Raw genomic sequence first — 14242 nt, 5'->3', positions numbered from 1 at the left:
ATGAGCTGAAGGAAAGCAACCTGGGCTTCCATAACACCTCAGCAGTGCCACGGGCTGATTGCCTCCATGCCATGCCGCATTGATACAGTAATTCGTGCAAAAGGAGCCCCGACCAAGTATTGAGTGCATAAATTAACATACTTTTCAGAAGGTCAACATTTCTGTAGTATAAATTCTTTATTCTAATATTTTGAGATACTGGATTTTTTATTTCCATGAGCTGTAAGCCGTAATCATCAAGCCTTTTTTTGTTTTAATCTTGATATATTTCACTTTGTGTAATGAATCTAGAATAAATGAAAGTTCCACTTTTTGAATTAAATAACGGAAAAAAATGAACTTTTCCATGATATTCTAAATTGAGATGCACCTGTATATATATGGTACATACATAAATACACTATATTGCCAAAAGTATTCGCTCATCTGCCTTTAGACGCTTATGAATTTAAGTGACATCCCATTCTTAATCCATAGGGATTAATATGACGTCGGCCCACCCTTTGCAGCTATAACAGCTTCAACTCTTCTGGGAAGGCTTTCCACAAGGTTTAGGAGTGTGTTTATGGGAATTTTTGACCATTCTTCCAGAAGCGCATTTGTGAGGTCAGACACTGATGTTGGACAAGAAGGCCTGGCTCACAGTTTTCGCTCTAATTCATCCCAAAGGTGCTCTATCGGGTTGAGGTCAGGACTCTGTGCAGGCCAGTCAAGTTCTTCCACACCAAACTCGCTCATCCATGTCTTTATGGACCTTGCTTTGTGCACTGGTGCGCAGTCATGTTGGAACAGGAAGGGGCCATCCCCAAACTGTTCCCACAAAGTTTGGAGCATGGAATTGTACAAAATCTCTTGGTTTGCTGAAGCATTCAGAGTTTCTTTCACTGGAACTAAGGGGCCAAGCCCAGCTCCTGAAAAACAACCCCACACCATAATCCCCCTCCACCAAACTTCACAGTTGGCACAATGCAGTCAGACAAGTATCGTTCTCCTGGCAACCGCCAAACCCAGACTCGTCCATCAGATTGCCTGATGGAGAAGCGTGATTCGTCACTCCAGAGAAGGCGTCTCCACTGCTCTAGAGTCCAGTGGCGGCGTGCTTTACACCACTGCATCTGACGCTTTGCATTGCACTTGGTGATGTATGGCTTTGATGCAGCTGCTCGGCCATGGAAACCCATTCCATGAAGCTCTCTACGCACTGTTCTTGAGCTAATCTGAAGGCCACATGAACTTTGGAGGTCTGTAGCGATTGACTCTGCAGAAAGTTGGCGACATCTGCGCACTATGCGCCTCAGCATCCGCTGACCCCGCTCTGTCATTTTACGTGGCCTACCACTCCGTGGCTGAGTTGCTGTCATTCCCAATCGCTTCCACTTTGTTATAATACCACTGACAGTTGACTGTGGAATATTTAGTAGCGAGGAAATTTCACGACTGGACTTGTTGCACAGGTGGCATCCTATCACAGTACCACGCTGGAATTCACTGAGCTCCTGAGAGCGGCCCATTCTTTCACAAATGTTTGTAGAAGCAGTCTGCATGCCTAGGTACTTCATTTTATACACCTGTGGCCATGGAAGTGATTGGAACACCTGAATTCAATTATTTGGATGGGTGAGCGAATACTTTTGGCAATATAGTGTATATATATATATTAGTCTTATTGTGTGTTTCTATATATATTTATATTTTCTATTCACTTTTTTTTTTTTTTATTCTATTTTTTTATTATTATTAATATCTCTGTATTGTTTGTACACTGGAATAGTTAGTCACACAAGGCCTGTCTGTCCTGCTCTCTCAAACAGAGCACCAGTGGGCGGTGATGTTATGGGATGTGTAAATACAAATGAGCATTGTCTCGTGACATCACAAACGCAAAAATTTCAAATCGAGATGTTTCAGCAGGGTGGTAAATATAAATGTTTTTTAGACTGGGAAGGACGTTTTGAGTTCTGAAATGTACAGTATGTTTTTATAGTACAGTTACCTCTTTTATATTTAAATATCAACAGTTTGATTCTCCATTTCATGACCCCTATAAGGTTTTGTCCTTTGTGATTGACATTTCTCTGTACTATAATGCAAAAAAGTACTTGTGAAGTATTTATACATCATGGTAGTATTTGTTGTTTTGGCTTTATGCTAATTTAAATAATAATAATAATCAATCACTTTATTTGCCAGTGCAGGAATGCAGTAGACTTTGCTTTGGTTAAAAAATAATTGCATTTGACTTATCCGTTACCCCAAAATTGATCAAACAAATGAAAGAATAGAGGAGGTTGGGAATTAACTGTGATTTTAACCCAGATTTCTATCTCATGGATGTAAGAAGTTTTTCGTGTGATTTGGCTAATGGTTACTGTAATATTTATGTTAGAATGAGGTTGAAGCATGAATTTAAATGTCACGCACTTAAAAGTAGATTTAACTTAATTGTACGTTTGTATGTATTGTGTTTTATTGTCCCACTGTCTAAGCATTGATAATATAGATGTCATGAGGATGTCCTGCCTTCACTGTGATAGTAATAGAAGTGTGTATTCATCTTTCAGGATCAGGGAGATGGTTTAGGAAAGAGAAGGATGGACAATGGGGAAGTGAGTCGCTGGAAGCTAACAGATGACCCTCCACCCAGTAAAAAGAAGGCCCCATCTCTAGAAGATACAGCACGTCAAGATGGACATAAACGTAAGAAGGAGAAGGAGCTGCCACAAGAGAGTGGTTCAAAAAAGAAGGTAACTACTACAGAGCAGTATACATTATAAATGCTTCATAGATCACTGCAATATTATATTATCTGAAATAAGTTTTGTTTCTACCTGACTGATGCACCAAGACCTCTCTGGTACAATTCCCACCGGTTAGTCAAACAGTCAGTCATGATCTACTATCAAGGTATGTTCACAGTGACAGCAATTTAAAATGTAATGAAACCCCACTAATAGGGATGCACAATTAATCGAAATACAATCAAAAACGCGATATGCCCTTGTGCGATTATTAAACCGTAAAGGACTGCGATTTAAATAAATAAATAAATCTGCTCGCTTCATAGTTTATGTGCACTGCTCTGTCCTCTCTGTATTGTGTTAGTGCATTATTACAGTGTTTTCAGAGCCATTCTGTGCTCCACAACTCCATCTCATGCTCAAAGTAACAGATGTTCTCCGAGTTCGGTTCCATTTGCTGACATGCACTGAGTGCATTATATTTAAAGAGCTCCAGATTCACTTTAATTTTTACTTTTGCATAATTCCAAATATGTTTGGTCACTACAAGTTTATAAACAAATGCAAATAATACACCCCATGGCACCAGGTGTTTGTGGACAGAGGAGGAGATGTTAAAATGAGAAGCACATTATACTACTGTTGTAAATGTGAACTCAGCTACACACAGACACTTTATGCAGATTTCGCCAAAATAAAAGCTTGACGGTTTAGAACTCATTGGTTTAACTGAACTGTTTCTAGCCGTGCCTCATGCAAGTTTAGCTTTTATTACAGTAATACTACATAATATTACAGCCGCACTGTGTAAGAATAATTGCCATTATTGATTAAGTACATAAACAATCAGTGTTCAAAACAATGTCCTTACCTTACCCCGATTCATTTCGGTAAGCCTACAAAAATAATTTGCATTTTGAGCTGTCAGGTTGGATTTGGCACAAAATCGCTGGCTTATGTCGTTCCTCTGCATCATAACGTCATGTCCGTAAACACAGGAACGTATTTCGGCTCTCACGTTTTCCGGCTGTTCAGTCAGCTGTTCAGTCAGCCACAATCACACAGTTCAGGATGGCATCGCTGCAGGCTGGATAGATGTTTATCTGTTATCCGTTTGGCGAAGTTGTTTACCTGCTATAATGCTTTGAATTGTATACAGTATGTTGTCTGGTAGGGTTGTCATGCTTTTATGAATCGAACATTACTTGTGCGTTTACCGATCGCGATCCGTTGTCAGGGGAAGTTACTGTGCATGTTTACTAATATGTATGACTTCTGAAATTGACTTCTTGTACATATTATTTTCATGTTTAATAAAGTATATTTCATCCCCATTATTGCTTGTTTTATGTTTATAGTTTACAGTGTTATTAGGCTTACAGTTTCACTTGCTTTATCAACTGCCGTGTTCATTTTTTATTTTTTATTTTTAGTAACAGTTTGTCTTTTGACAAAAATGTCCTTTAAAAATAGTCAATATTTCATCATGTTATATTAATTTATTTTAGTCAGTTTCACATAAATAACATATAATTTTAGCCAACAAAATTAATGTCTTTTACTTGATGATGATGTGCAAAATGGACAAAAAAAGTGTCAAACTGTAACAGACCAAACTTTAATCAAATATTCAAATATTTAGAAAAAGTTTTAACATTTTCTAATGTAAACAAGTGTCAAACATACAGTATAAATGTACATAGGCCTACTGTCCTTGTTGTGAAAAAAACTGAGCTCCTGAAATAATAATGAATAGACTGAAGTATTAGCTACTTTTTAGAAGTTAGCCTGTAGAATTATTCATGCTTTGGAGACTTATTAATTTTCCGTGAATGGATATTACATTGCGTGTAGCATGTTCCTTATGGGAACAGTGTATTCACAACCCAAGTTACGCAATGCAAATTACAATTATTCTGACTAGCGCAACATTTAATTCAAGTTCAAATATTCATTTGTTTCGTTGTGCAGATGTAAGTTGTTCCATAAATGTTCTAGATGTATTGATGAATCTCATTTATAAATAGGATGTGTTTGAGGTATTTACCCCGTTTTAAAGTGGTTAATTTGGCCGGTGTTAAGGCCCAAACATACTCTACGTAAGTACGTGAAAGTAGACGCATCTTGCAATGCAAGCTCAATGTCGTTACGTTGCGATACATATCAGAGCGAACTTCATAACCTAACGCAAGTACGTGCTATATTCTCAGCGTTGCCGCAATGGGCGCTACAGCAAAAACATTTTTTTTCAATCAACAACTGTCATGGCGGAGCAGCAATTTGAGGACAGTCTTGCTGAAAAAGTTAGATTATACAAACATATTCTTATGTCATCTTTTCAGCAAATACAAAAGCACAGTCCTCAACTGTCAACATGTTCACTCCACCACATACGGTTTCATGGCGCCTAAAAAACTCTTTCGCCCCCTTGTGGTTCAAGTATTGTAACTGCCAGAGCAACGCATGAGCGCACGCAATGTATGTACAACGGGACCACGCATTGGCCATGCATTGGCAAAGCGCTCGCGTCTGTGTTTGCGTACTTGCGTGAAGTATGTTTGGGCCTTTAGCGTGTTCAACTCACGCAGCTCAAGCATGGACTCAAGATGGCGCCGAGTATGGCTGCTGCGTTGCGAGCTCCGACACAACATTGTAGTTTTTTGTTTGTTTTGTTTACAGTTTTTATGTTTTTTGTCTTGGATGTTGTCTGCCTTATTGTCTATGACAGACAAACGCTTTTGGACATTGGTTCTGCAGTTACACACCATAAACCGGACTTCAAATTCCTCAATGCCGACCCGCTGTTTACAAACACACCAGCGGAGCCCTTTGTCTGGGCTGCCCAACCGCGAAAACGCAGAAGGAAATGGGGAAACAGAGCTACCCAGTATTCTACTGGCAAATGATCTGTCTCTGGACAACAAGCTCTGCGAGCTGAGAGCGCGGATCTCTTTCCAATGAGAGACGAGGGACTGCTGCGTTATCTGCCTTACAGAAACTTGGATGTCTGTGGAGATTCCAGACTCAGCCATCGAACACGCGGGGTTTTCCGTGCACCGAGCGGACAGAGTGAAAGACCTCTCAGGTAAAAGCAGAGGTGGTGGTGTATGTTTTATGATCATCAAATCCTGGTGTGATCAGAGGAATGTGCATTCTATCAAGTCTTTCTGCTCTCCTGATCTGGAATTTCTCATGCTTCTGTGTCGACCATTCTGGCTACCGAGGGAATTCACAGCTGTCATTATCACAGCTGTATACATCCCGCCACAATCCGATGCAGACCGGGCACTCAAGGAACTGTATGGGATTATAAGCAAGCAGGAAACCACGCACCCTGAGGCCACGTTCATTGTGACCGGGGACTTTAACAAAACCAATTTTAAATCAGTTGCACCAAAATACCACCAACACATCAGTTTTAACACACGAGGGGACCGGGATTTGGACCATTGCTACTCTTCCTTCCGGGATGGCTACAGATCCCTCCCCCGCCCACCATTTGGCAAATCGGACCACTCTTTCATTCTGCTTCTGCCCGCTTACAGGCAGAAACTAAAACAGGAAGCACCCACCCTCAGAACTATCCATTGTTGGTCGGACCAATCAGACTCTATGCTACAAGACCGTTTTGATCACGCGGACTGGGAGATGTTCCGGTCCGCCTCTGATGATGACATCGAGGTTTACACTGATAGCGCAACGTGTTTCATCAGAAAGTGTGTAGAGGATGTTGTTCCGTCCAAAATGATACAGATCTACCCGAACCAGAAACCTTGGATTAATAGCGATGTTCGCGCGGCACTTAATGTGCGGACCTCCGCTTTTAATTCCGGGAACACGGAGGAGCATAAACAAGCCAGTTATGCCCTCCGAAAAACTATCAGAGCAGCAAAACACCAATACAGGAACAAGATTGAAGGACAGTTTAACACGACCAACTCTAGAAGCATGTGGCAGGGAATTAATATCATCGCGGACTTTAAAGGGAATAAAAACTCCGCCGTGAACACCGCTGCCTCTCTCCCGGATGAGCTAAATACTTTTTATGCTCATTTCGAGGGAAATAACACCATCCTCATGGAGAGAGCTCCCATGGCCGAACCTACAGAGGTTAGTTCACTCTCCGTCTCTGTAGCGGATGTAACCCGATCCTTCCGAAGGGTGAATATCCGTAAAGCCGTGGGTCCAGACGGCATTCCGGGCCGCGTCATCAGAGCGTGTGCGAACCAACTGGCTGGTGTTTTTACGGACATTTTCAACCTTTCCCTCTCTTTGTCTGTAGTCCCCACATGCTTTAAAATGTCCACCATTTTGCCTGTACCAAAGCAATCCAAAATCACTTGCTTAAATGACTGGCGTCCTGTTGCTCTGACCCCCATCATCAGCAAATGCTTTGAGAGACTAATCAGAGATTACATCTGCTCTGTGCTGCCTCCATCACTGGACCCATTGCAGTTTGCTTACTGCAACAACTGCTCCACTGATGATGCCATTGCATCTACAATACACACTGCTCATCTACAATACACACTGCTCTCTCCCACCTGGAGCACCAGTGGAGAGAGTCAGCAGCTTCAAGTTTCTGGGTGTCCACATCACTGAGGAACTCACATGATCCGTCCACACTGAGGCTGTTGTGAAGAAGGCTCATCAGCGCCTCTTCTTCCTGAGATGGCTGAGGAAGTTTGGAATGAACCGCCACATCCTCACACGGTTCTACACCAGCACTGTAGAGAGCATCCTGACTGGCTGCATCTCCGCCTGGTACGGCAATAGCACCGCCCACAACCGCAAAGCCCTGCAAAGGGTGGTGCGAACTGCCAGACACATCATCAGAGGTGAGCTTCCCTCCCTCCAGGACATATATACCAGGCGGTGTGTGAAAAAAGCTCGGAGGATCATCAGAGACTCCAGCCACACGAGCCATGGGCTGCTCTCACTGCTACCATCAGGCAGGCGGTATCGCAGCATCAGGACCCGCACCAGCCGACTTCATGACAGCTTCTTCCCCCAAGCAATCAGACTTTTGAACTCTTGATCTCTCACGATCAATATACATCAGCACTGCACTTTATTAATCTTATTATCTCACACTGGACTGTCATAAATTATATTCTCTTAACAACACACTGTCAACTGACTATCAACCGATAGCCTGAATGTTAATACAGTACAATACAACCTACTGTACTTTTTATATATACTATATATACTGTTTTTTTATTGTATAATGTGTATTCTATATTGTGTGTATTGTATAATGTACATTGTATGTTATTATTTGTATATTGTGTTGTGTGTAATAATGTGTATATTACATTTTAAATTGTGTTGTGTAAATTTGATGTTTATTGTAGATTGGTATATGTCTCATCACTGTCATGACTGCTATGTTGCTCGGAACTGCACCCAAGAATTTCACACACTATTGCACTTGTGTATATGGCTGTGTGACAATAAAAGTGATTTGATTTGAATTTGATTTGAAATGCACAACACACTGGATTAATGGATTAAATGAATCCATATCTAATATCTTCTTCTGTTTACAGATTATCAAGATGTTTCTTCTGTTTATATCTTGCACTGTTAATATCTTGCAGTATAATATTTTTAGTTATTTATATTTTCATCAACAGTATGCTTTAATCAAATAATTTAATAATCTTCATGATGCGCCTTTTTCATCTCGTCTTCGTTATCATTGACAAAATCTAAAAACCCTTAGTCAACAAACGTTTCCATCATTGATTTTGTTGGCAAAATTAATAATGTAAAAATAAACATTGAACTCGAATCAGCAGTAATACGAGTTTCACCTCTTAAATTGATAAGTATAATCCAAAACAAACATTAATAGTCGATAAAACACTTGAATAATCATATTAAAATATACTTGTAACTGGTGGTATTTCAGGAGAGTCCCCTGTTCTCTGTGTAAAAGCATTTTGAGTGTAGTGTCAGAAAATTTATGAATTTCATTCATTCAAAATATGTAAATGAGAGTGTTGTTTATCTTCATCAAAGCAAGTAATATTTCATTTTTAAATGCATAATCGTATAACATAATTATATCAACATGAAAATAGCACGTTATGACTTTGGCTCTGAATATCTTCCAGTCATCATCACACAGGTGATGTCCAGGTAACCTCAAATCATGAGATCTGCCAGTGCAGCAGTGTCAAAACACGATGGATGTAATGTATTTTTCAGCAAATTGCTTGCAATTTTAAATTTCAACCACATATATCACTAGAGAGCACAAAGTTACGTAGTGCAGATTGAAAGATATTTCTATTCTATAATAATAATCATAATAAATGTAATATTATAATATAATATTCAAGTTGACTGGGTTCCAGAAAAAATGGTAATGAATAGTAGGCTGATACCCTGTCACAAAGTGGACAAAAACAGGTACACAGTGGACAGGTACAATGACCATGTTTACATTCATGTAACGAACTGGCCATGGAGACAGTGTTAGGATACATGTGCAGGAAGTTTATTAAAAGAGACACAAGCAAACAATCCAAAACAACAGGCAGAGAGACGTAGTCGAAAAGCAGGCAGATAAATCCAGTAAACCAAATAGGCAGCCCAACCAGGCAAACAAAACAAAGAGTTATCTAAAAAGCAGTAAATCCAGAAAAACAGGCAATGGTTATAACATGAATCAATAAACAGTGGCAATGGAAAACGCTCGGTAAGGCAGGGTAAACTGGCAATACTTCGCAATGAACAATGGAACTGCATGGCTATATATACATGTGGTAAACAGGAAATGAGCAGTGAAGAAATGGGTGATGATCAATATTTTGGAGAGGGCTCCCTCTGGTGGTTGGTAGGATGAGTAACAACCTCAGATGCCACGAACAACTCCTGGTGTTCTTCTGCTGGGACGTCCCCTTGGTCATGGTGTTGGACTATTAGGATGAGCTTGGTGGAACTCTTGGATCAGGGACGGGTCCAGTGTGTCCTTGGCGGCTACCCACGATCCCCTCTGGTCCGTAACCTTACCAATTCACCAAGTATTGCATCTGGCTCCCTTGTCACCTTGAGTCCATGATCTCTCTGACCAGCCTCCAATGGAGGCGGAGGCTCGGGATTCGTGATTCCAGGGCCAGACGCTGTGTGGACCGGTTTCAGCAAGGACACATGGAAGGAAGGAAGGAGAGATGCGGTAGTTAGCCGGAAGCTCTAATTGGGAAGTAACTGGGTTTATTTGATGGATAATTCTGAATAGACCCACATACCTTGGACTGAGCTTCTTGCAGGGTAGCCGCAGCTTGAGATCCTTTGTGGATAACCAGACCCTCTGTCCAGGCTGATAGTTGGGGTGAGGGTGCCTCCACCGGTCAGCCCGAAACGTTGCGCTCAAACCGCTCGCTGTAGCCGGACATGTGCGCTGTCCCACACCCTCTCGCTCCGCCTAATCCAATCGTCCACCGCTGGCACTGTAGAAGGTTCTCCTGACCAAGGGAACATCGGGGTTTGGTAGCCCAACACGCATTGGAAGGGGGTTAGTCCCATAGAGCTATGAGTGAGGGAATTCTCTGCGTATTTGACCCAGGGCAAGAAGTCACTCCACTTTTCCTGTTCATGGCTACAGTAACTCCGAAGATATTTGCCAATCTTCTGGTTTAAACATTCCACCTGTCCGTTGGCTTGGGGGTGATAGCCTGAGGTGAGACTCGCATTGATGTCCAGTTGCTTACAGAATGCCTGCCAAACTCGGGACGTGAGCTGTGAACCTCAATCGGACACTATGTATTCTGGTAATCCATAGACTCTGAATACTTGGTGAACTAGAGCGTTAGCAGTTTCCATAGCCATGGGTAAACCCTTGAGAGGGACAAGTCTACATGATTTTGAGAATCGGTCAATAATTACCAGTATGGTGGTGTATCCGTTGGAGTTTGGCATGTCGGTGACGAAATCGATCGACAGGTGGGACCATGGTATTTGGGGTATTGGCAGTGGTTGGAGTAATCCTGTGGGTAGTTCCCTGGGGGTCTTAGATTGTGCACACACTTGACAAGACTTCACATAATTAGTAACATCATAAATCAAAGATGGCCACCAGAAGGAATTACATACCAGTGTGATTGTTCTTTGGATGCCAGGGTGTCCTGTGCTCAAAGAAGTGTGGACCCATTGGATAGTTCTCAGACGTAGAGCTTGTGGTACAAAGTGCTTGGTTGGGGGCAGTCAGGTGGTGACAGTTTGTGCTGTTGTGCTCATTGTATTTCTTCCATGATATCCCAACTAATCGGTGCAATGAAGAAAGATGGTGGTAGGATTGATCCAGGATGAGGTTGGATATGGGGTGGATCATGCCTGTGTGAAAGTGCATCTGCTTTGCTATTCTTGCTGCCAGGGCAGTAAGTAACGGTAAAATTGAACCTGGTGAAGAACAAGGACCATCAGGCTTGACGTGGATTCAGTCTCTTTGCTGCCTTGATGTAATGATGAATGAACAATGGAACTGCATGGCTATATATACATGTGGTAAACAGGAAATGAGCAGTGAAGAAATGGGTGATGATCAGTATTTGGGAGAGGGCTCCCTCTGGTGGTTGATAGGATGGGTAACTACCTCAGATGTTACAATTCACTTAAGAAAACGGTTTATTCTAGGGCTTTTGCAGAAAGCAGCATTCTGAAACCTCACGTAAACGAGAACACAGATTTCCTTGCGCCGTTTAAGGGATTAAGAGAAAGCGGTTTAACACTTGGGTTTTGCCTGGAGAACATGGCTTATGCGTTCTTGCAGATTTTTAAAGAGTGTGCATGTGCGTGAACAGACCAGATAGCAAATGTCATGGGATGGTGCCCAACAACTAGTCAACACAGCAGAAATAATTCAACATTTCTGGGAGTACAGTGGGAAAAGCAAATACACTGTATACTATACCTATTTTTTACACACCAATGTAAAATATTGACTCTCCCTCACGTTTGCATATATGCGCTCATACATTGGGGGAATCCTGGAGTTTTACGTAAGAGGGAAACCCCACTATTGCAGCGCAATTCTGCTGCGGGTCACGACAGAAAGTAAGGAAAGAAACAACAACAACTCTGCTGTTTTATTCTCTGTAGCTTCGCTTTACTTCCAGATAGTCCAAAGTCTTCCTTAAATGCCATGTTTGTTATTTACACAAGCTTCTCTGGGAAATTACGTTGCTGTGGAGAAAGCTGCTTATTAAACGAGAGCTGCATGTATACAGGAGTTAAGAGTATGCCGCTTATACAGTTCATGTAAACGGGAACACCACTTTCTCCCAATACGCCGCTTTCTGGTGTCCAAGTAAACATAGTCAATGTGAATACACAGACAGATAGAACATGGGCAAAACATTACCAAATTTTGGTCAAAAGAAATCACTTCTGTTTTGTTTATTGTATCACAGTTCAAATCAAGCTATTTTTCAAAAAATCGCAGCCCTACCCCCTAGTTCGGCACCAGTCATTCACACCTCTGTATGAAGTAAATTCATGACTAAAGTCTCTGAAGCATAAAAGCATGTTGAATTGCTCTAATCGAAAAAATAAATGCATTGTATTATCAGTGCTTGCATTTAAATGCGTTCCATTTACAGTGCTTGCATTTTGGGAGGCTGAAATTTAACATTGTTGTATTTTAAGCATTGAATATTTAGTTTGAAAAAATTTCACAACTTATTTCATTATTAAAAATTCAACAATAAATATTCAACTTCCAAAGTTCATTTCCAAAATATTCAGTTCATTTGAAAATACCATCTAGATTTTTCGACAGGTAAAATTCAGCCATTCTATTTCGCTTAAGAAAATTTGCTTCCTTAAATTCAGTGGTTCAAATTCAGTTGGAAATTCAACCTTCTACATCTTGGAACTGCAGGAAAAGTAGCAGAGTACCGATGCACAATCTCCAACTGATGCGATTAGTTCTCACCAGTAGTTGATCAAATGCAATCGGGTGTTGACTGCAGGAGAACAAAGCTACTGGTAGAGAGAACAGCCATGTACATTTTGATTAGTTTGTTTTTCATAATTGTTCATGGGTAGAAAATAAATAAATATTTGATTTGCACATGTGGGTGGGCATGAAAAGCGCCTTTCCACTAATTGGTCAACCCGCGTCATCATCAGTTCCTCAATGCTGTGCAACAGAATAATTATCCACCGCTGCTCAATTTTTATTGCAACTAAATATTATCTTTCTCTCATCAAACAACCAGACTAAGGAATGCCTGTGACACAAACCGTACTAGTCAGGGAAGTGTCTAGACAGGGCTTCATGCCAGCTTTCTTCTGCGTAGGTATGGGTTCTGCAACCTACGTGTGCCAGAGAAATATTAGTTGTCTGTTTTAGAAATAGTCTATTGATGTCCCTCGCGTCTGCACGCAAAATTACTTAGCCTACTTCTTAGACACACAGCCGGTTTTATTTATCTGTCAGCTATCAAAATCTCTATCAAAAGGTGTGGCGAAGCTGGGCACCCAGCACGACCCACTGGACTGTTGTAGTGAAGCGTAGACCAGTATGTGGAATGCATTGGCTTTTAAAAATGTTTTAAAAAGATTGCCAATACATTGACCAGGTTATTACATAACTGTTTGATGTTTGAAGAGCTGATTGCTGTGTAGGTATGCATTACGTATAATGTAGTAGGGTGACCAGTCCCGAATTGCAAGTTTTTTGTCTCATTTCAATTATTTGTCCATGGCTGGGTTTCCCGTGGCACTAAATAGAACATTAGTATAACTAAAGTAGTACTTAGTCTCTACAGTGCGTTTCCCAAAATGCAATCAGGTGTTGACTGCTGAAGACCAAATCTACAGGTAGAGAGAACAGCCGTGTATGTTTTGATAGTTAGTTTTTCAATTTGAAAAGAAATTAGCAGAAACGAGAAAATAAAATAATATATTACAATAAAAATAAAACAAAATCAAAATAAAATCAAATCACTTTTATTGTCACACAGCCATATACACAAGTGCAATGGTGTGTGAAATTCTTGGATGCAGTTCCGATCAACATAGCAGTCATGACAGTGATGGGACATATACCAATCTACAATAACATCAAATTAACACAGCACAATTTAAAATCTAATATACACATAATTACACACAACAATATACAAATAATAACATACACTGTACAGTATACAATACACACAATATAGATACACATTATTCAATAAAAAAAAAAAAAAGTATATATAGTAGTATATATAGAACGTACAGTAGGTTGTATTGTACTGTATTGACATTCAGGCTGTCGGCTGATAGTAAGTTTTTAAGAGAGAATATAATATAATAATAATATAATTTATGACAGTCCGGTGTGAGATATAAGAGTAATAAAGTGCAGTGCTGATGTATTTTGATCGTGGCAGATCAAGAGTTCAAAAGTCTGATTGCTTGGGGGAAGAAGCTGTCATGAAGTAGGCTGGTGCGGGTCCTGATGCTGCGATACCGCCTGCCTGATGGTAGCAGTGAGAACAGCC

General features: G+C 40.7%; 1 protein-coding gene across 8 annotated transcripts in view; it reads left to right on the top strand.

Moving 5' to 3' along the window:
- Nucleotides 1–14242, top strand: part of LOC127425139 (F-box/LRR-repeat protein 19-like) — a 162348-nt gene that overhangs the window by 27820 nt on the left and 120286 nt on the right. For all 8 annotated transcript variants that reach the window (XR_007894559.1, XM_051670823.1, XM_051670821.1 and 5 more), the window contains one exon: nt 2562–2744. Coding sequence is in view for 7 of the 8 variants with exons in the window: in XM_051670823.1 (XP_051526783.1) it covers nt 2562–2744 (183 nt within the window). In the remaining variant the exon portion in view is untranslated. The remainder of the gene's footprint in view (nt 1–2561; nt 2745–14242) is intronic.

Source organism: Myxocyprinus asiaticus, chromosome 34 (assembly GCF_019703515.2).
Source record: "Myxocyprinus asiaticus isolate MX2 ecotype Aquarium Trade chromosome 34, UBuf_Myxa_2, whole genome shotgun sequence".
Classification (NCBI taxonomy): domain Eukaryota; kingdom Metazoa; phylum Chordata; class Actinopteri; order Cypriniformes; family Catostomidae; genus Myxocyprinus; species Myxocyprinus asiaticus.
Note: the sequence above shows the minus strand (reverse complement) of the source record. Positions and strands in the feature narration are given on the sequence as shown.